The 21,608-nt window shown below is 35.5% G+C and overlaps 1 protein-coding gene across 31 annotated transcripts in view; it reads left to right on the plus strand.

The window, feature by feature from the left end:
* Positions 1-19,696, plus strand: part of KCNQ (KCNQ potassium channel) — a 117,092-nt gene extending 97,396 nt beyond the window's left edge. For 14 of the 31 annotated variants that reach the window (XM_073991210.1, XM_073991214.1, XM_073991215.1 and 11 more), the window contains 10 exons: positions 3,480-3,673; positions 8,740-9,168; positions 10,322-10,392; positions 10,450-10,577; positions 18,249-18,345; positions 18,408-18,725; positions 18,796-18,920; positions 18,989-19,107; positions 19,175-19,380; positions 19,450-19,696. In XM_073991210.1, the coding sequence (XP_073847311.1) occupies positions 3,480-3,673; positions 8,740-9,168; positions 10,322-10,392; positions 10,450-10,577; positions 18,249-18,345; positions 18,408-18,725; positions 18,796-18,920; positions 18,989-19,107; positions 19,175-19,380; positions 19,450-19,542 (1,780 nt within the window). In that variant the 3' untranslated portion in view covers positions 19,543-19,696. Of the gene's footprint in view, positions 1-3,479; positions 3,674-8,154; positions 8,242-8,739; positions 9,169-10,321; positions 10,393-10,449; positions 10,578-18,248; positions 18,346-18,407; positions 18,726-18,795; positions 18,921-18,988; positions 19,108-19,174; positions 19,381-19,449 lie in introns of all 31 variants that reach the window. The other 17 variants (XM_073991229.1, XM_073991231.1, XM_073991233.1 and 14 more) reach the window with 2 other exon arrangements.
* Positions 19,697-21,608: the final 1,912 nt, after the last annotated feature.

A 21,608-nucleotide genomic window follows, 5' to 3' on the forward strand; every position in this document is an offset into this window, starting at 1 on the left:
GGGCTATTTCGTAAATGATAACAACAAAAACGGATAGGATATGACCATATACTTAGATTTCTAGGGTAAATGCGTAAAATTTTACTAGAAATAGAACCAGAATTGGTATGGCATCTTCAAGACCCTCGCCAAAGTCACGGATGTTTCGTCCCATATTACATCACTACTTTCACTGGATGATAGTCGTGTGTATGCCACGCATGATAGCAGTGTGTATGCCAAGAGCTAATAGAGAAAAACTGCTTCCGGATTTGAAAATTACTCGCCAATTTGAGTTAGAAACACTAGTGTATTGAACGTAATACACAAATTTCTCTCCAACACCTATTCCAAGAGAAAAACTTGGAACCTCAAAAACACGCCAAAGCGTGATTTCTTAATATGGAAAATACAAAACAAGGCTTGAAGCTATGCTGGTATCAAGGCATATCGAACAGGTAGTGGATCGACAAATTTTGAAAAATTTATGTGAACAATTTCTTTCTGTTTTTGGAGAATTTACAACAAAAATAACTTTGTTACAAGGGATTTTACACTTGATATTCGCACAGATGGTGTGACAGCACAACCTATTCAACACGCCTTGGTTGGTATTTATCCTAGTTATCCCATTTAACAGAAATTAAAATGGGTTCGAATCAAAAATATGACTATAACCTTTTAAAGTTCCTATTTCATGGTTACTATTGCGTGGCGCATTTAAAATGTTTTGTTTCGGAACCATAAATAAAAAAATCATTGACAAATGCGTTCTTACCGGGGTAATCGATTATTGTAGTACTTGAAAGATCCGAAATAAAGCAAATGGTACTTAATTCAGTCCCACATTTACCTTTCCTAAAAAAAATATGTTAACATTTGAATAACATTCTAATATCTACATGGCTGATGCATAACACTACGGCCAGAACAATAACAGTAACTGTAGTTACCAGTCCGATAAGTAATACGTCACTAAGTAAAACACCATTATATGATTGAGAGTATGCTTCAAGCAACATAATTGTAGACAATATATGAATTTACTCTGAAAGTACTCACTACACCATTTTCACATGTAATTCGAAGAATTTAAGTTGTAATTTGAGAATTCCAATTGAATTTGGAATTATTTCATTTGTAATTTGAGAATTCCATTTGAAATTCGAATTATTTAATTTGTAATTTGAATTTTTTAATTTGTAATTCGAATTATTTCATTTGTAATTCGAATTTATCCATTTGCAATTTGAATTTTTCTATTTGTAAATCGAGGTTTTTCATTTGGAATTTCAATCGAAAAAAAAAATGGAAAAATTCGAATTACAAATGAAATAATTCGAATTACAAATTAAACAAGTAAAAAAGCATTTAGTTCGGCCGGGCCGAACTTTTCATACCCTACACCATAAAATATTCTGAACTAAAATGGAATAATTACTTTTCATTCCTGTCCCCAACTTTAAGTGGGTACGTTAAAATGTCAGATAATGTTTATGTACATTTATGCTTCATTCGGGAGGCCCTTTTTTATGGTGCCTATATCTAACTATGTATGTTTACAATTTTTGGTGAGCTAGAAATTGGGAGGTACTGTTATATAGGGGTTATAATAAAACATGGGCCTATGTTGACAGTTTTTGATGGGAGCCTTTAATGTCAAATAACTCCTAATTCGGTTAAAAATTTAGATAGAATCTTCAAAATATCGAAAATCGGTACATAACGAGGGAACTTCAAATGTCATTAACAGCTAGTTCGGAGGTATCTGGGCTATACGAAAATATGAACTTAAATGAACCGTTATATGGGGGCTATACCAAAACGTGGACCTATGTCCACAAGTTTCGTCATATAAGTTTATTGACATTTAAGAACTTTAAATGTCAAATTATAGATACATCGGTCTAAAAACGTAAAAATACCGCAAATCGGAGGGTACCGTTTTATGGGGGCTATACCAAAACGTGGACCTGTGTCCACAACTTTTGTTATGTAAGTTTATTGACACTTAAGAACCCAAAATGTCAAATTATAGCCACATCGGTCTGAAAATGTAGCTAAAAACGTCAAAATACCGCAAATCGGAGGGTACCGTTATATTGGGGCTATACCAAAACGTGGACCTATGTCCACAACTTTTGTTATATAAGTTTATTGACACTTAAGAACCCTAAATGTTAAATTATAGCTACATCGGTCTGAAAATGTAGCTAAAAACGTCAAAATACCGTAAATTGGGGGGTGCCGTTATATGGGGGATATACCAAAACGTGGACCTATATCCACAACTTTTGTTATATAAGTTTATTGATACTTAAGAATCCTAAATGTCAAGTTATAGCTAAATCGGTCTGAAAATGTAGCTAAAAACGTCAAAATACCGCAAATCGGCGGGTACCGTTATATGGGGGCTATACCAAAACGTGGACCTATGTCCACAAGTTGTGTTATATATGTTTATTTACACTTAAGAACCCTAAATGTCAAATTATAGCCAAATCGGTCTGAAAATGTAGCTGAAAACGTCAAAAAACCGTAAATCGGGGGGTACCGTTATATGGGGGCTATACCAAAACGTGGACCGATATATCCTATCTTTGAACTTGATCTTCCGACGGCTAAAAACTGGTATTCCCCAATTTTCAGCTAAATCGGTCAACAAATGCGACCTGTATGTTGCGAACGGACGGACGGACGGACATGCATAAATCGACTCAGAAAGTGATTCTATGTATATCCCTAGAAGGAACTATGGGTCTATCTCGCTTCCTTTTGTATGTTACATACAAATGCACTAACACATAATACCCCTTACCACATAGTGGTGTAGGGTATAAAAATTCAAATTACAAATGAAATAATTCGAATTTCAAACTTAATTCTCAAATTACAAATGAAATGATTCGAATTACAAATTAAAAAATTCAAATTACAAATGAAATAATTCGAAATTCAATTGGAATTCTCAAATTACAAGTGAAATGTTTCGAATAACAACTAAAATTATTCGAATTACATGTGAAAATGGTGTAGTATTTCAATACGAGTATAAATAAGAAAATATCACGTTAAACTTTACAAGTTATACCCTAGTTTTTAGAACATGACATACCCAGCAAATACCAATATATGAAAAATAGATACTTTTTTTCTTTGAAATCATTGATTCCGCTTCTGGTGGTTTAAGGGTTAAAAAACATTAATATTCATTTAAGCATCAGTCTGTCTATTCGGAATAATACAACTATAAATATATCGCTTGAAACATGCTAGACATTATACTATTGCTCAATTTTACGTGTACACTACATACAAGTCTTGATGATTTTCCTTGATTACTCGAAACCCACCTTGGGAAATCATTAGTTGTAGCATTATTTGCCTTCTTTTTATATCTAGACATTAAACATTCTCATACTAATTTTGAAACATTTTCTAACCGTCGTCATATCTTTATGCCCATTAATGTCAACACCACCACAACAACACTCCTGTAGACGGGCGTCATCTAGTTTTAAGCACAATGCATCATTTGTGGCCCGCCTTCCGACCATCAGACGACACAAGCCACCAGCATCTACCCAATCGCCGGGCGGAGACAGTCTAAGCGTAAAGACCGCTGTAGCAACAAACCGAGTATCCCGCTATACCCGCAATTTACGCGAATTGAATCAATCCGTGGAAAACCTTGGTAAGTATTTCAGTCCTCAAACAAAAAAAAACCAAAAATATATATTCTTGAATTTAGCGTACGTGCATGTTATTTTTCAATCTCGCTTACTTTCTTCCCTTATTTTATGCTTCAATTTTTACCCAAAGTTAAAAAGAACAACAACATCAAATTTTGTAATAATTCTAACTGACATTAGATGCATCCTATATCCCGCTGTGTGGAAAAACAATTAAATTTCGCTTGTAACGCAATTGCAATTAATTCGGAGACCATCAGACGTTGTCTGTGCTAATGTTGTCCGGGACACTGCGTTTGTACATACATACATACATGCATCGAACACTGAAGCACACGGGATGTAGGGAAGCATGACAATTTTTGTTTTTAACAATGCAAACTTAAAACAACCAATGAATATTTTCCACTCTTCTACAACAACACCCAAAACGAAATATGATTTCCAATGTCTTGGCAGATCTAGCTCACTTCAAAGAGGTAACGCATAAGTAAGTTTGATTTGTAGCTCTATAACCTAACGAGAACCAAATACATTGCCCTTCAAACTCCAAAGTTTAAGAACGTAAATTCGTACAACTCCTATTTGCTCGATATATGTACAGTAGAGTGACCAAAGAAAATCCGATCCGAGTTCCTGTAGAAAAGTAGTAAAGGTGGTAAAGTTTTTTCATCGATCGGACCATAATTGTGGCATTTAGAGAATTTTTGTGAAAATTCAGCTTTGGCTTCATATAAATTACTATTGAAACAAAGATCGCTAGGTTGGCACGGGTTAACCTTAACCGATCGCCATAAAATTTCATATATAAGGGTTTTCGATTAAAAGGAAAACAATGTGGGGGATAGCAGTTCAAAAATTTTGTTGGGTCACTCTAAAGTACAATATAAAATGTAACCTTTCAGAAAACAAACGCAGTGACTTAGTGATGTGCGAGCAAATCCCAATAATGGAAACGAATACAAAAGTGAGATTTTATTATAAAAATCTCTTAATTTGTTACAATATCTCTAATATCTGGAGAATAGACTGAACCAGAATGTAGCTTGCGTGAATACAAACTTACTAACACACTGTTATAAGTTGCCAATATTTTGAATACATTCACATTTTCTCCGTTCTCTTTTTGGTCATGCCTGGTATAGAGTATGCCGCAAACAATTTCAAATCGATCGTATCAAAATTGTCTGAGAAGAAGAACCCGTTGTGTTTTGGGTTTAGAGGCGCAACATAAAACACGTTTTTCTCGAAATGATATTTTTGAAGTCGGTGCCAGCGATAAGTCGAAAACGAATGGACCGATCTTCATAGATATAGCGAGACAGATTTTTTTCATTTTTGCCCGATTTTTGGACGAAATAGGTCATTTTTTTTAAATCGAATTGTTAACATTGACAGTTCACAATTTTGATTAAAATAGATTTTTTTAAATTCTGTTCCGCATAAAGACAAGATTATTAGGATATTAAAATACCCACAAAAATTGTTGGAGTTACCGACAAAATCGGTAAAATTAAAATGTTTAAAATGGGATTACCAAGCAGGACTATAGGAACAGTTTGGAGTTTCAATTAACTCACATAATTTCGCATATGCATTTATCTAATGAAGTGCGATTGTCGGTAACTCCAAAAATGTGCTAGAGAATTGCACTACTGAATATGAAATTATAGAAATTTTGACTAAAGATTTTAAAATACGTTGAATTGGTGGGTATCGATAGATGGAGCTATACCAACATGGAGTATTGCGGCCCATTTCCGAACATAAACTAAGCTTGGAAGAAATATTAGACTGTGCAAAATTTGGACCAAGAGTTATCATCCGACCCTGCCAGATAGACTGACATACAGGCAAACGGACAAGACGAAGGGAAAGGTCTTATTATTGGCCTTTAAGATTCGAGCATACCATGTGCAAAATGTATGTCCTTTTATCCTCAAATTTATGGATTGCTAAGATTAGGTTATGTTACTCGTATGTAATAGAGGTTTTCACGGTATTAAAATATATTGCTTTTATTGTAAAATGTAACTATATTTGAAAAAATGCATAAATAAAAATATACTACTACAAGAGGTTTGCACGGTATATAGAAGCTACTGTATATCTCAATATGTAGTATATAACTAAATTCTTTTAAGGGCTTTTTGTACATCAGTATAATACAAAATACAAGCATATGTATGTATATGTTGCTATGTGACCCTTTGAAGTGTGTTATTTGTAAATGTACATTTTTGACCAAAACATTGGAAAATTAAAAAAAAACTACTTGTAAATACCATACTATACTTTTTTTTATATACATATTCCTTTATTTAATTTTCAATTACCTTTGATCTCGGGATACCAACAGAACAGAATAGGTGTGTGTTTTCTTTCGTATTTAACATCATAACATGGTGCGCCAATTTAAGCAGGATTATAACGCGTGGTAGGATCCTATCTGCATGAATTCAAACAAAAACACAAAAACTCTGTTTGTAAATCGAATTTTAACACATTTTAGACCAAACTTGTTTAATAAATTCAAATTAAATCCATAGAGCTGCTCCTCTGAAGGAAGGGGACGTTGGTTCGACATCGAAAGTAAGTTGTTTAGCCTTTTACTGCTGTTACTTTTTTCCTACAAAAATACCAAAAAAAGACAATATTCCTTAATCGAAACCGTTTCTTTAATATTGTATCACAAATCTTTATATATTGTTATTCTTCTCTCTTTCTCTCACTCACCCTGATTTTCACAAGTAAATGTTGATTTCAATATATACATTTCATATATACATATATAATATTATATAAAATTCTTTATATAAACAATTTATACTACTCTTACTCTCTAATCAGATGTTATTGTTTCTTTGCTATTTATACGTTGAAGAATCACAATCCAATAACATACTCGTACATAAACCTATTTCTGTGTAAACACCAAAGTTCTATTTAAGACCGAATGCCAAAACTGCTCGGATGTAAAGCAAACTCAGTGTACTATTACAACTACAATTGCAAAATATGTTATCCTGACTGCGTTACCCAAAGATTACTACCACCTAGTTATATTATCTTTTTTTCCAAAACATAATTGTTGAATGTTATTCCGTATTATCACGTTCTTCATTATCGACAGAAGAAAGCATGTATTTACCCAAAACTTCATTTTTATTTTAATTTGAAATATTTAATTTCTTTCAATTTTCATAGCAGAAAATTAAATGAAGTTGTGAATGTTTTTGTTTTCAATTTTCGGTTTAGCTAACTTACACCTTCCGTCTCCACTAGAAGGTGGGGAAGAAACAAAAATTGCAAATATTTCAAGATTTCTCAAGTCGATACCGTGTTCATATGTGAGACCTAAGCTTATTTGGATTAGTCCTTACATAGAAACTATTAATGTCAACTAATCGGTTAAAAATATTCCTCTCCATGTTTTCCTTACTTGAAATGTATGACAGAAAGCATTGTTGTGCTGAAATATCCACTCCAATTATTCGAAAATGCTTCTAGAAGAGCCTTTTTAGAAAACCTTTGAAAGCTCAAGTAGAGCACGCTGGTGAACATACGCCAACGAGCGATTATATTGAAAACTAGATCTTATTTTAAAGCATCTTCAATCGATAAATAGTGCATTTATCATCCATAAGAAACCCCTACCCTACTTGTTCGCATTGAATTCTCTCCAAAATGTCAGCATTTCTTAAAAATACTGAAAATTCTGACCGACTTCAGTTAGTTTTTTCTTCATATTTCATAAAATCTAAAATGTTGTTTCTGTCTTCGGAAACCTGTGGTTTGCTCCTGTCATTCTATTGGCAATGGCATACGTAATTTGAATTACTTTTTAATTACACAATATTTTTGGAAAAATAAATCCATCACTTGAAATTAAAAAAAACTACTAAATTTAGGTGGGCGCTATTCAAGTGAACCGCGTAGAAATATCGTGAATGTGTCGGAGTTATTGGCAAGTTAGTCTATTGTCGAATTAGTCTATTGGAAGGCAGACCCCATAATATGGTGGGTTATCATTCCTTTTTTCTACTTGTTTTGTGCAATAAATCTCTTATATATGCGATGGGTTTATTACCCTTTAGCCGGCCTCATTTACTCGTTAAACAAAACATTATTATTTGTAATTGTTTGCTATGTCTTCTATTAATTTATTTAGTATCTCTTTGATTTATTTGTTCACCTTCATTTGCCCAATGGACCGACTTATGAACCGACAACAATTGGCGACATTATTTTTGTCCATCCACCCACTACAAACTACTCTCCTAGCCACAACTAATACCAACTACCATCAACCAACCGACCTATTTTGAATATTTCTTTCTTTCTCTTAATAAGTAAAACAAAATCGAATAACCATAACCGTTTTTAACCAAACGAATGTAAAAAACACATTGTTAAACGAAGAGTTTTCCTTTGGTCTTTTCTTGTCAACATGAAATTTGTGAAAATTGTGTTGCCCTTTCAGAAGTGGTACAAAATGGACGATCGTTAAATGCGAGTTTTAGCGAAGACTCTGTCGCAGATACCACTTTATTGAAAAAGAATTCGGATGGTAAGTCTTGCACGTCTCTTTTGAACCGATGTTTGTCATTGGATGTTGTTGTATAAGTGTTGTATTCCGAGAATGTGTAATGTAAGAGAAATCGTAAGACAGTTGTGTTACGACGATACGAAGACCTCACTTCTTCCATAAAAATAAATGTCACAATATTATAAAAAAAAACAACATGACAACTTTGTTGAATTGCAACAAAGTAATAATATACAATGTACAACTGCAAACGCGAATATCAAATTGAACAAACGAAACAGAAACATGTGGAGGATAAGTTATATAATATTAGAGCGGTTCTGTTGTGTACGTTGTTGTTGGCATTCAATTTCAAATTGAGACAAAGGTGTTTTTTTAGATTTAAACTTCTTGGTGTTTTCTTTCCTTTCTTTGTGGATGATAAATAGGAACACTAGCTTCCCAAAAAAATAATTTTCAGCTACCAATCAATTTGTACTAAGAAACACAATTCACATTTTATATATATATTATTACTAGGGTTGAGCCCTCGATTGCTGGGACAAAATCGACGGAGGCATAGTTGGGTCTCACTAAGTAATTTAGATAATAAGAACCCAACCGAAGGTATTCAACTAAGTCAATTCAATGGACCGGGCCGTGATGTCGAGAGCGCCTCGGTCAGCGACAACTGTGATAGGGGGGAACCAAACCAGGCCGATTGTAATAATAAGAACAAAATTATGCTCAGCAATGTCACTTCCATACCCATGGTGCTATGCGGATTGTTACAGAGTGACTTCTTCGGTTCGAATTTCTCACTGGGCCGCCAGAATGCCGGATGCAATGGAAACAGTCAACAAGCAGAACGTGCCTTATTCGAAGAACACAAAGCGTTTATTCAATCACAGATGATGGCCGAACAGAGAAACCAAAATCACAATACAACACGACAGACGTGTGAAGGAAGTGCGTACAATCCCTTGTAGAGCTTATTTGTAGAACACCTTAAGACCATGGCAAAAGTCAGTCAGTGCAAATGCTAAAGTCACCTTCACACAGTCCTTAAGGACGACTCAGTCCATCGAGTCATGTTTTTTGAAGCCAAGATTGGAAATACATACGGTTTTATGCTTGGATCCGATTCGAGTTGTAATGTGATTTGTATTCGAATAATTTCAAGCAGAAATGTTCATCACTGCACCCACTGATTGTTGGTCCTCCCTCTCCTGCTCATTGTCGATCGAAAAAGGAAACAGGTATTGCCTTTGTCGTTTTCAGTCTTGGCAAGGAAATCAGAGCTCGAAGGATTTGATAGTTGCCTCAATTTCCATGTAAAATATAAAATGTAGCAATGTACCGATGTTTAATAAAGCTCTCGTCTCTTTTCAGTGTATTATTTTTTTCCTAACAAAATGTATCAATCCAAATTCCAATATCCCCATAGTCCCAATATGAAAATATTGTTGTTTTTGACTTTGATTTGTCCGCTTTAGCAATATAGACGCGTAAAATTTAGTTCCGAAAATGGACTAATTCAAAGCAAAAATATATCACAGACACATACTTTTATCACCTCAACACCACGACCACCAATCTACCTTGCTAGTTCTTTTTGCCGCCTGCCCTCTCTATCCTCAACTGCACACACAGTACAACCGCAAACATGGCGAACGCTGAACTCAACCGGGCCTATGGCCACGTAATTGAGTTGTTCGAATCGTAACTCCTTCTTCCACAAAGTACCAATACACGATATGTATATCCCACATTCTGTCTATCGCATGCACCACATACATACATATATTATTCCCCGTAGATATAGAACTGATTTAAGTGTAGCAGCACCAAAGAGCACGGCTGTTCCAACGTAGTTAGATCAATAAGTTTTGTTTCAGTTAATTTCGTTCCAGATGATGATGTATTTTAGTTATTGTTGTTGTTTTACAATATTCCACAAGCGTCATCATCGTAATAATGTATCCTGTATTTAGATTAGATTTTGTGTTCTGAAATGTACCTTTGTAGCTTGAGAATAATGTCCCACACCCCCATTGCATTCAAAGCTAATAACAAGTTTTCTGTCATTTTCTCTTTTTTTTAATCTGTTATGTCCGTTTAGATGAAGATGATGAGCCACGCTGCACTCAGTTGACAAGTAAACACAAGACTGCGATACGTTTTATTCGAAAGGTATGTAACCACATTCGGATGTGTAACTGAGTACTAACGAAATTATTTCATTTACAGCTTAAATACTTTGTGGCCCGTCGTAAGTTCAAAGAGGCTCTCAAACCGTACGACGTTAAAGATGTCATGGAACAGTATGCCGCAGGACATGTCGACCTATTAGGTCGTGTTAAAAATGTGCACGCTAGGTAAGCCAAAAAATTAGGTTATTTTACATTATGGTTGAGGTCACTGTCGAGCAGGTGTCACCTCTATGGAAATCTTCGTAGGAAATAGTTGTTCTTACATTTCGCCTATTTTATGGCTCTCCAATAAAACACAAACCATAATTTAATTGAACTTTGGAGGTCATTCTTCCTTCCATTTAAAGTTTAAATTAGTAGCCAGATATCTCACTTTTCTACATCAGTTGTACACATATTCTTTTTTATTGCGATTATCCGATCTTCGAGTGTTACCAACCACAATTGTTACAAAATGTTACTGGATGTTGTCTCTTTATCCCAATTTTGTCAGTTGTCAGAGTGGAAACCTGCTAGAGGTTTCTGGAGAAAATTTGCCAAATAACTTGTAGCGTGTAAAAGGACACAACTATAAAAACGAAAAAAATATATTTTTCTATAGAGACACTTATTAAATTCCCTGAACTTCGATAATCTGTTCATTGTCGAAGATCTTTAGCTTAGAATATTGCTTGTAGAATGTGCTAAATTTGATTCGCATTATATGACCGAGATATCAAAATTTCTAAATATTAGTGAAGATTTATTTTTGTCGTTGTCCTATATTTATATGCCTGTATAAAGGATACAAATTCTAAAGGTATTCTTTCCATGAAAATGGTAAAGAAAAAGAAAGTAGATACGTAAATGCATATAACCATTATCATGATATAGCGTTATACCACTAATAATAATAAATTTAAAGTCCTCCAAATACATACCAACAGTATTGTAAGTTATAAGTGCCCTATACCGCAACGAGGATCTATGTTGGCACAATACTACTTAAATAAACATAATTATGAAAGGTGGTTCTATTAGGAATAGAGTGAATTATCTTTCCCCTTCATTTAGTAATATTATTCGAAGTGCTTTATACGCTAAAATCCATAAAGAGTATGGATTTTAGTTTGATATCCATTTTTTGGTGTTTGTATTTTTGGTTTTTCTCATAACTGCTATGTGATAAAGGAGTTCAAATCTCAAGATTCAGTTTGATACAATAGAAAGAAATGCCCGAAGACGTAACCAACGTGAAAATCAAAATTCGTATTTTGAAGAAATCTGATACATAAAACTAAAATACATGATCAAGCTTCTACGTTTCAAACTAACAATCCTATTCAAGAAATGCCAAAAGACGCAACAGAATACTGTAAAACACAAAAGGAACCCACATTATTTGAAAACTAAACAGCATTAGTGGTCAATGTAGTCTTTGAGTTTTGCAGCAATTATAACGCCAGAGGTAGGGTTTAATGCGCCGAATACGGAAATGTATTGTTGTAGCAACGCAAATGTGTTCGTCCGTGTATTATTTCAGTTATCAGGTTCCTCTGTATCCAGATTCAAGAATTCTGCAGCCTGGACTGGTTTCATCCATAAGGAATCAGGAGACAGGTGAGTGGGGTTATCTGGGCAGCAAAACAAATGCAGTGTATCGTGTGGTCACAATCCACATGCTAGGCATGTGTTGGGTATCGTGGCGTCAATTCGGCTGCATCGTCCGTGTCTTAACTGGGTTAAAACCACTCAACATATACGGCATTCACCATATCAGTGCGAATGCTATCCAAGAATGCCTGATAGGCTCGTTGGTCTAGAGGTTATCTTTTATACCTTTGGGCCTCTCTCTCTAGATCATGAAGATCTCTCCTGACGTGTCTGGATGGAGGAAGCCTGTCCACTACAATAACACCCAAGCAGGTACTGCATCGACAACATCTTATTGCGTTGACGCACCGGTAAAATCTTCGTCTCCTCATGAAGATGGTCCACTTGTGTCATGAGGAGGCACCCTGTTGCAGTCCTCAGGGCAGCATTCTGGCAGGTTTGAATCTTCTAACACTGCGTAGTGCTAACCTTTGCAGACAATGCTGGCGCCGCATAGCTTACCACAGACCGGCCTATTGCATTGTAGGTGGTCAACAAGGTTTCTTTGTCAGCTCCCCAAGTGCTGCCGGCCAGCGACTTGAGCACCTTGTTCCTACTTCTGATCTTATCGCAAATAGCTGTGGCAAGCGCGCATGACTTAAACATGCTATCTAACGTTACACCCAGTATTTTGGAGTAATTAGTGGTCGGAATCATGGCACCATCGACCAGCCGTCCATGTGGTGAACAGTGTGGCAGTGGATTTAGCGGCGGATATTTTCATATTCCTCAGATAGAAGAACTGCACTAGGTCAGCTATGTAGACATTTAACATATCATATATGTATGTCATCGACGATAGGACCCGACGCCAAGATCGTACAATCATCCGCATACATCACGATCTCTATGCCGTCTGGAGGGTGTGGAATTTCAGAAAGGTAGAGGCTAAACAGTTCCGGAGATATCACCCCTCCTTGGGGAACTCCCTGTTTCACTCTACGGGGTTTGGACTTCTTGTTTCTGAATTCCACAAACGACTGGCGTCCGCACATATAATTGATTACCCAACGTTTCAAACATGGCTGGAGAGTAGTCTTATCTATGTCCGCGAACAGCTTGGCATGGTTGACGGTATCGAAAGCCTTCGATAGGTCAAGGGCCACCATGAATGTTCGGTTGCACGGCCTTTTCTGGTTCAGTCCTCTACTGATATGTATATATACCGTATATATGGCTTCTAATGCTGTTGTAGTACAATGCATTTCACCTCTGCTGGCATCCTTGTCAGGCTTCAGTAACGGGACCACACTGCCAACTTTCCTGGCTTCTGGTATGATATGGGTGGCCAACGATAGGTTGAGGACACTTGTTAAATACTCAACTCCAGGTTCATCCAGTTGCTTAATCATTACCATCGATATTCGGGGTGGGCCCAACGCTCATCGTAAATTGTGGTGGTGCCTCCTCGGCTGGAAGGGCTCTTCTTATACGGCGTACCACACTTCTCTTCGCCCTATCACTCTCGGGGTGCTTAATGAACTACCGGTTAAAATAACACGCGCACCTCTTTGGGTCAGTTACTGTCACGCCGTTGAAAGTAACTGCGGTTCTGTCATCCTTCTTTTCCGGATTCGAGATTGATTTAATCCTTGCCCACAATTTACTTAATCCTGCACCAATGTTGCATTGATTCAGGTAGTCTAGCCACTTTTTCCACATATGTTCGCCTACTAACCTGTTGACTTCAAGAGTAAGCTCTCTAACTCTTGGGTCTTCAGGGTTCGTACGACGAAGCTTATCACGCTCATTTGCTAGTCCCGTCGCCTCTGCTGGGAAATTTGGCCTTATTTCGGGTATTCGACCAGCAGGTATGCATCGAGCGGCTGCTGCAGTGATGATGTCCCGGAAAGTTTTCTCAGCTACCCGAGGATCTGAGGGAGTGGGCAATTCTCTGAAGCGGTGATTGGTAAATTCTCTGAACCCTTGCCAATTAGCTTTCCCATGGTTCAAGAAAGTACGGCGTTCAGAGGTTATGAAATCGGGTGGTCTGTTTACGGAGACAATGATAGGGAAGTGGTCTGAGCTAAGGGAAATGACGGATTGCTAGGATACGCCATTTATCAGACCTGGTGACACAATGGTAATATCTGGGAGCTGTGGCAGTCTCCTCTAATCCTCGTAGGAGGGTCTTCCTTCACCGTGCATAACGTGGAGCTATCAATTTGCTCAGCCAGCGCTGTACCCCTCTGGTCATTACCTAGGACGGCTTTTTTATACCAATCAAAATGTCGGAAAATATAGAAAACTTTACTTGTAAAATAGAAGCCAAACTATAAAGTAGCAAGAAGTTAAATAAAACCCGCAGAAATTTTACACTTTAATTTTGAAGACATCAACTGCCCTTTTATTTTCCACAGCCAAAGCCGCTTACAATTATAGGAGTTTCCACCGCTACAACTACAAAGTCTTTTTATACAGTCCACTCCAGGCCGACTCGCATAAGTGTACAGGGTATCATTTTACAGCTTATGGAAATACCTATCACATGCTGCTTACCGGTTTGCCTCATAATGTATTTACGCGACTTATTTCTTCATATGTGTAATTTGACTTTTAGATCGCGGTATCGCAAGAATGGTGACTCCTTTTTATACCCTCCACCATAGGATGGGGGTATATTAAGTTTGTCACTACGTTTGTAACCACTCGAAATAATCATTGTAGACCCCACAAACTATATATATTCTTGATCAGCGTGCAATTCTACATCGATATAGCCATGTCCGTCTGTCGGTCTGTGGAAATCACTCTAGCGTCCGAACGGATTGACGTAGGTGGATGAAATTTTGGGAAAATCTATTATTTGTACGTAGAACTTTTGGTATTGAAAGCGGGCTATGTAGGTCCACGCTTTCGTATAGCCCCCATACAAAATGACGCGTGACGCGTCGTCGTTTTTAAGATATTTGTCCCATTTTACCACCGAATTGGTTGTAATTTGGTATTTTGTGTCTCCAGAGGCCAAAAAACATTCCTACCAAAGTTGGTTTATATAGGTCCACGTTTTGTTATAGCCCCCATATAACGCCCCATATAAAGTACGCGTCATTTTAATATATTTTGAATGTATTAGTCCCATTTGACAACAGAATTGGTTGTAACTTTGAATTTTGTGTTTCCAGAGGCTAAGAAACATTTACACCATAAAATGTTTATATAGGTCCACGTTTTGATATAGCCCCCATAGGACGATATCTCCCGATTTTCGGTATTTTGAAGGTTTTGGCCTCATTATCACACCGAGATGGCTGAAATTTGGTATTTAGTCTTCGTTGGGGGTATAAAACTTCCCCCCCCCCCCCCCAGAATTTTTAGGTATAGGTCCGCGCCATCATATAGCCCCCATAGAACGGTAACTTCCGATTTTCGGTATTTTGAAGGTTGTGGCCACATTAATCTACCGAAATGGCTGAAATTTGTGGTGGAGGGTATAAAAAGTTCGGCCCGACCGAACTTAACGCTTTTCCCACTTGTTAAGAATAGTAACGATAATTTTTGTAGACAATTTTTAAATCTACAACTTTTACTATAGGCGGTTTTTGATAAGTTTTGCCATTTTTGAGAAAAATCAAAAAACTTAATAAACTCTCCAAAAAATTACCTTTTACCCCGAAAATCTGTTTGGAATTTTACGCATGTCTATTTTGACTGGGCTATGTTTTAACTTTAATGTCCTTAACATTATCTTTCTAGGAGGCTTTCGTTGGCTTTAATTTAGCATTGAGGCCAACACGTGAATAGTATTACTATAACATACTTTGTTCTGTGATAATCTTATAGATTTAAACATATCAAACATATTAAGAAATGCTTTTTTACTGGCATCCGTAGTCATCCAAAAGACACACATTTGAGCCACATTCCTTCAAAAATCTTAATTGTTTCCTTCTTAAACACTTTATGTTTTGTATTCGCGACGAAATAATGTTTTCAGCTTCAAAATATATTTTAATTAATATTAAAATATAATAATTGACATTTTTCTTCACACTGATATTCGTCGGTATGATAAGTTAACGATTTCTACAATCGGTAACATAAAGTTACAGAATAGCACATTCGTTAACTCAACCGAATATTTTCGTTAACTGCCGATGTCGGTTCGTTATTAAAAAAAGTTACAGAATCGCACTACAGGTCATAACAGCTCAACTCAAAAGAGAATTAATTCAAATTTTTGTTTTAATTTCCCCAACAACATAAAGAAAATTTAGACATAACATACAGTGCCCGGCATAATTATTTTGACAAGTTTGAAAAAATGATGTGTTTGGTTTTTTACCGGATTAGTCTTCTACAAAAATATGAAAAAATATTCTGGCTAATCCTTTACTAGAGTACTTATAATTAGTAACAAATTTTATCAATTTAAATTTACGCTTCCACTTTTGTAATGTAAATAAAATTTCACTGCGTGGCATAAGTATTTTGACAAAATTGTTATATTGATTTTTAGACCTCAACAATTAAAAATGTTTTATTTATACTTATGATTACTATTAGTTACGGTAAAAATAATATGCTTCGCACACATCTGTACCGCTAAGGACCCATTTACGGATCGATGTTTCAAGGAATTAGGGATTTATCACTAAACAACATTTTCGATGATTTTCTCCCATTATTTTCCACATTTCCACTTTTTAATGAGAGTAAGAACATTTTTCTCTTACAAATGTGATATTTGAAGGAGACTACTTTAAGTTTGAACCCGAAATACGCTCCAAACTTGCTCCACAAAATTCAGGCTTACAATAGTAGCAGTGTTCTGCAAATGAATGCATAACATTTCGATCGGTTTAATACCATGTTGTTATGAAATATTGTTTAAAATGCCAAAATATTCATTATAGTCCGCAGCATTATCGATAAAAATTAAATATCACAGTATTTTAAATGGTGGATCAACATATTCTGATGCCTGGAAATATTTGGGCATGACAATAGCATCAGAAGGACATTTATTTCACAAAGATATCAAACTTTTTGGCGGTTTTTTGACTCAAGCATACTAAAAAGGTTATTTTAAGATGAATTATGTCCAAATTTATTTTTATCAGTCCACAATATGCTCTACCACAATGATTGATGGGGTGCAAGTGATTTTTATTGAAAATCTAATTTAAAATTTTTGTGGCTATGATTTATATATAAATCGAGTGGAATAGCAAAAAATGACTTCAAATTGATTTTTTTCTAATGTTTAGAGGTTCTAGTCTTAATAGAGAGTTTGCTTTGACATCGAAATTATTCAGAAGATGAGGAATTGTGTGCTTAAGTAAGATTAGATTTGCAATTCTGCTCTATTTACCGGAGAGCAACTTCTCTAATTTCACATTTTCTGCCTAGATCGACCATATTTACAGCGTTTTCAGAATTTTGAGATTTATTCGTATCAAAATAAATAGATAACTGCAGCAATGTCTAAACTATAGCTACATTTATCACCGAAACTGTAATTTTAAATTTCACTACAATTTTTGACACCAACATTCCCTATTTGAATTAAAAATTTATGACTGTCAAGAACATTTGTTCTTAAATGTTAATAATTTAGCTAAATCAATTAATTTTGTTACCAAAAAGTTCGATTAAGTACCAAAAGTAACATAATTATAGCATGTCAAAATACTTATGCCGTTTTGCGTTTGCCTCCCTTTTGAAACATTCGCCTACCTAATCACAAATAAAGCTGGAATATTTTTGAACCACTAATTTTTATTTAGCTGAGAGGACAAAGAAAACCCCTAAGCTGTTAATATCCCGTTATATGAATGCTGATAATAATTATATGCTTTTGAAGACAAATGTAAATTTTGTCAAAATAATTATGCCGGCCACTGTATTCAAAATTTTATGATACCTTGGTATTTGTGCCATGGTATGTAAAAATTGCTCTGTTCCAGAACCTGAAAGAAGCTACTGTTTTTTACTACGATAACATTTTTTCCTTTATATTATCGGAAAAAATAGTAAAAATTAGTAGATTCTTGCAGTTCTGGAACAGACCAAATGTCTTTCAAAATGGTAAAATTGCTTTCAGTATTGTTTTCGATTGTCTTCTGTATCCAGAACTAAATTTGAACCTAACCGACATTTAATAATAAAATACCCATATAGTTCTTCCCAGTTATTCCCCACGGGTTCTTCCCAAAGCATAGCCAACGTTTTATGACTTTTCATTTTTTTTTCAACATTCAGGCTGGATCAAATATTGGGAAAGCAAGGTTCTAAATCAAAAGACGCTTATGCTTCGAAAATAAGCTTAGCTTCACGAGTGGTCAAAGTCGAAAGACAGGTAATAAAACAACCAACTCAAATAAGTTAAAACCAAACTTAAAATATTTCATACCGTTTCAGGTGGCCGATATAGAAGAAAAATTAGATATTTTAATTAAAGCTTATATGGAGGACCGTCAACGGTTTCAAACTCTTCCCCTTACTCCTCAGGTCTCAAAACATTCCAACAATAATAATCATCTCCCTAATATCATCGAAAATAGTCAATGTGGTATTGTAAATACAACAACAAATAAGAAAAGCAATGAATGGCTGCATCGTTCATCGAAAATGACAGATGCTACAACATCAACTGCAGCATTAGCAATGGCAATAGATCAAGCTTCATCATCGTCGTCGCAGGCACAACAGGGGACCACTGAATCAGAATACACGAAGGTAGGTGTCGACCAGTGCACAATAATATAAACAGAGTAACCAATGCCCTTTAATTTTCTCCCAATAATAGTCTTCCCAAAACAGTTCATATCCTATGTCGGTTGATGCCAGGCCGATATCTGTTTACAAACAACGTGGTAGTGATGGTTTTATAGCCGAAATAGAAAATAGATCGAAGAAGAGAGTAACATTAAGGTAAATAACATAAGGAGACGCCAATAGGCAACAAATGACTATAAATCACTTAAATTTGTGTCTTCCAGATCAATATCACAACCCTATGATAAGGTGTGTCAAGTGGATGAAGTATCCATATCAATACCTACAACAGAGTCACAATCACTTGGCTCTAGTCCGAGCCAGCAACGGCCAGAAAGTTCAAGTAACTAGCAAACGTACTACATCACTAAGAAATCGATCTAAACCTATTACAATATCTTCTTCTACAGTTATCCTTATAGACGAGTACGAAGACGTCGAAGAGGAGGACCTCAACTGTGAAGAAGAATTCGATCAATACCATCCATCTTGGGAAATCGACAGTGATGCCATTGTAGATGCTGATGCCGATGTTGATGGCGACGAAACAACTGAGGACACGGCCTTATTGCACCGACCAACACGTACTGCTATTGTTATAACACCCATTAGTCCCGTAAGTCAAGAAATGCATCATACTAGCCCATAAAATCCAATTATACATCGATTATTGTGTCTTCTCCAGGTAAACTCCGCACATAATCTCCAAAGTATGGATGACCAAAGTAATGCTCCTACAATCAATAAATCAAATTTACTATCGCCGGATTCCGGATAGCAGATGTAATATATTTTTTATTATCGCTTACAATTTATACTCTTGTGTTCAAAAGTAACTAAAGTTAATAATATTACAACTAAAAAAACAAACTTACAAGCGTAAATAAAATAAAATCAAAAGAAATGAATAATAAATACATTATGTACCTACAGTGTCCGTGTCTTTCTATTAAAAGATTTACTTGATGACGACTGGGAAAATTAACAACAAATCACAAAACGAAAGCGACATACATACATATGTATAGCTTTGTTCCTTTACGTTAAAGTTTCCTAACGTTTTACATTACATTTTAACTCGGAAAGCGTCCCTTAACCCCAAAAAGTAGTAAAACTAGTATATATATACATATATATACATATATATACATATATATATAGCTTTTGCCTAAAAATGACTGAAATCAAGTTTATTCCATTCAAATATTCAAAAAGAATTATATATGACTAGCACATTGCCCGCTACTTCGTATGCGGAAAGGATATAAAAAACAAATAAACAATATATAATATGGAAATGGCGAACACTGAAAATTTTATTGTACTTATACCAATTTTAATCAATATTTATTGTTATTTGAGTACTGTTCGTACCGCTTTAGTTCGATTTTCAAAAAGATCAGCCGTATCTCACCCTTACATGTTAACAGATAGACCAACATTGTACACCAATACACACACCAAATCCAAAACTACCACAATCCTACACTCCAACAGCAATCTCAATTCCACATTACAGGATTCTAGGTCTATCCGTTCGTTGGCCCAAATCCAAATTATACAAAATTTAGTGCTTTTCGTATCCATAAGTACGAATTTCCAAACTACCTCAATCCTACACTTCAACATTAATCTCAGTTACGAATTTAAGGTTTCCAGCTCTATTCGTTCACCCAAATCCAAACTGTACCAAATTTAGTATTTTTCTTACCCGTATGTAAGAATTTGCAAAACTAACTCCATCTTACACCCCAACAGCAAGCTTAATTCTAAATTTCATTATTCCAGCTCTGTTCGTTCACCCAAATCCAAATTTCGTACTTTTTGTACGAATTTTCAAAACTACTTCCATTTTACACTCCAAATGTAGGCTACGAAGTACGAATTTCAAATTATCTTAACCCCATACTCTAACATCAATGTTAAATTTCAGGGCTACAGCTCTATCCGTACACTTCTTCTTTATTTGCAAATCCGTATTCGGATATTAGCGATCATACAATGTTAATTATTACAGAGTTATTTAATTACATATTATAAAGTTAAAACATTTCATTCAATTATAGCTAGTTCTCTGTTTCTTGCGGCGATTAAAATGCTTATTTCATCTTGGTGTCCTGTCCATTCCTGAATGTTTTTCATCCATGTTATTTCTCGTCTTCCTCTTGGTCTGCGACCTTCAATTTTGGTTCTTATAATAGCTTGGAGGAGATTAAGCAGTTTTTCTCGTCTTTATAGTTCTGATAATTTGATTTTCGGTGTTCATTCGCCTCAGTACTTCATTATTTGAGATGTGATTTGTCCAGGTTATCTTTAAGATCCGTCGGTATATCCAAATCTCAAACGAGTGCAGTCTTCTCTCGTCTGCTGCTTTTAGTGTCCATGTTTCTGCCGAGTATAATAGTACTGACCATATGTAGCATAATGCTACTAGCATTTTACAAATCGTTTTTTTGTTTCCAGAGTTATGTCATGGCTCGTTAATATTTTTCTAAATTTATGAAAAGAGTTTCTTGCCATTTCAGTTCGACATTTTATTTCCTTTGATGGATCCCAGTTTTTATTAATTAGAACTCCGAGATATTTGAATGTTGAGACTCTTTCTATTTGAGTACCATTAATGGTCAAATACACACTAAATCTAAATTGTACCAAATTTAGTACCACTTAGTATTTTTCGTAACCTTAAGTACGAATTTTCTAAACCACTTCCATTCTACAATCCAACAGTAGCCAATCTTATACTCTAGCAGCAATTTTTATTCCAAATTTTAGAAATTCAGCTCTATCCGGTGACCCAAATCTTAATTGTACCAAATTTATTACTTTTGATAACCCATAAGT

Source organism: Musca autumnalis, unplaced genomic scaffold (genome assembly GCF_047663935.1).
Source record: "Musca autumnalis isolate F117 unplaced genomic scaffold, ASM4766393v1 scaffold_5, whole genome shotgun sequence".
Classification (NCBI taxonomy): Eukaryota; Metazoa; Arthropoda; class Insecta; order Diptera; family Muscidae; genus Musca; species Musca autumnalis.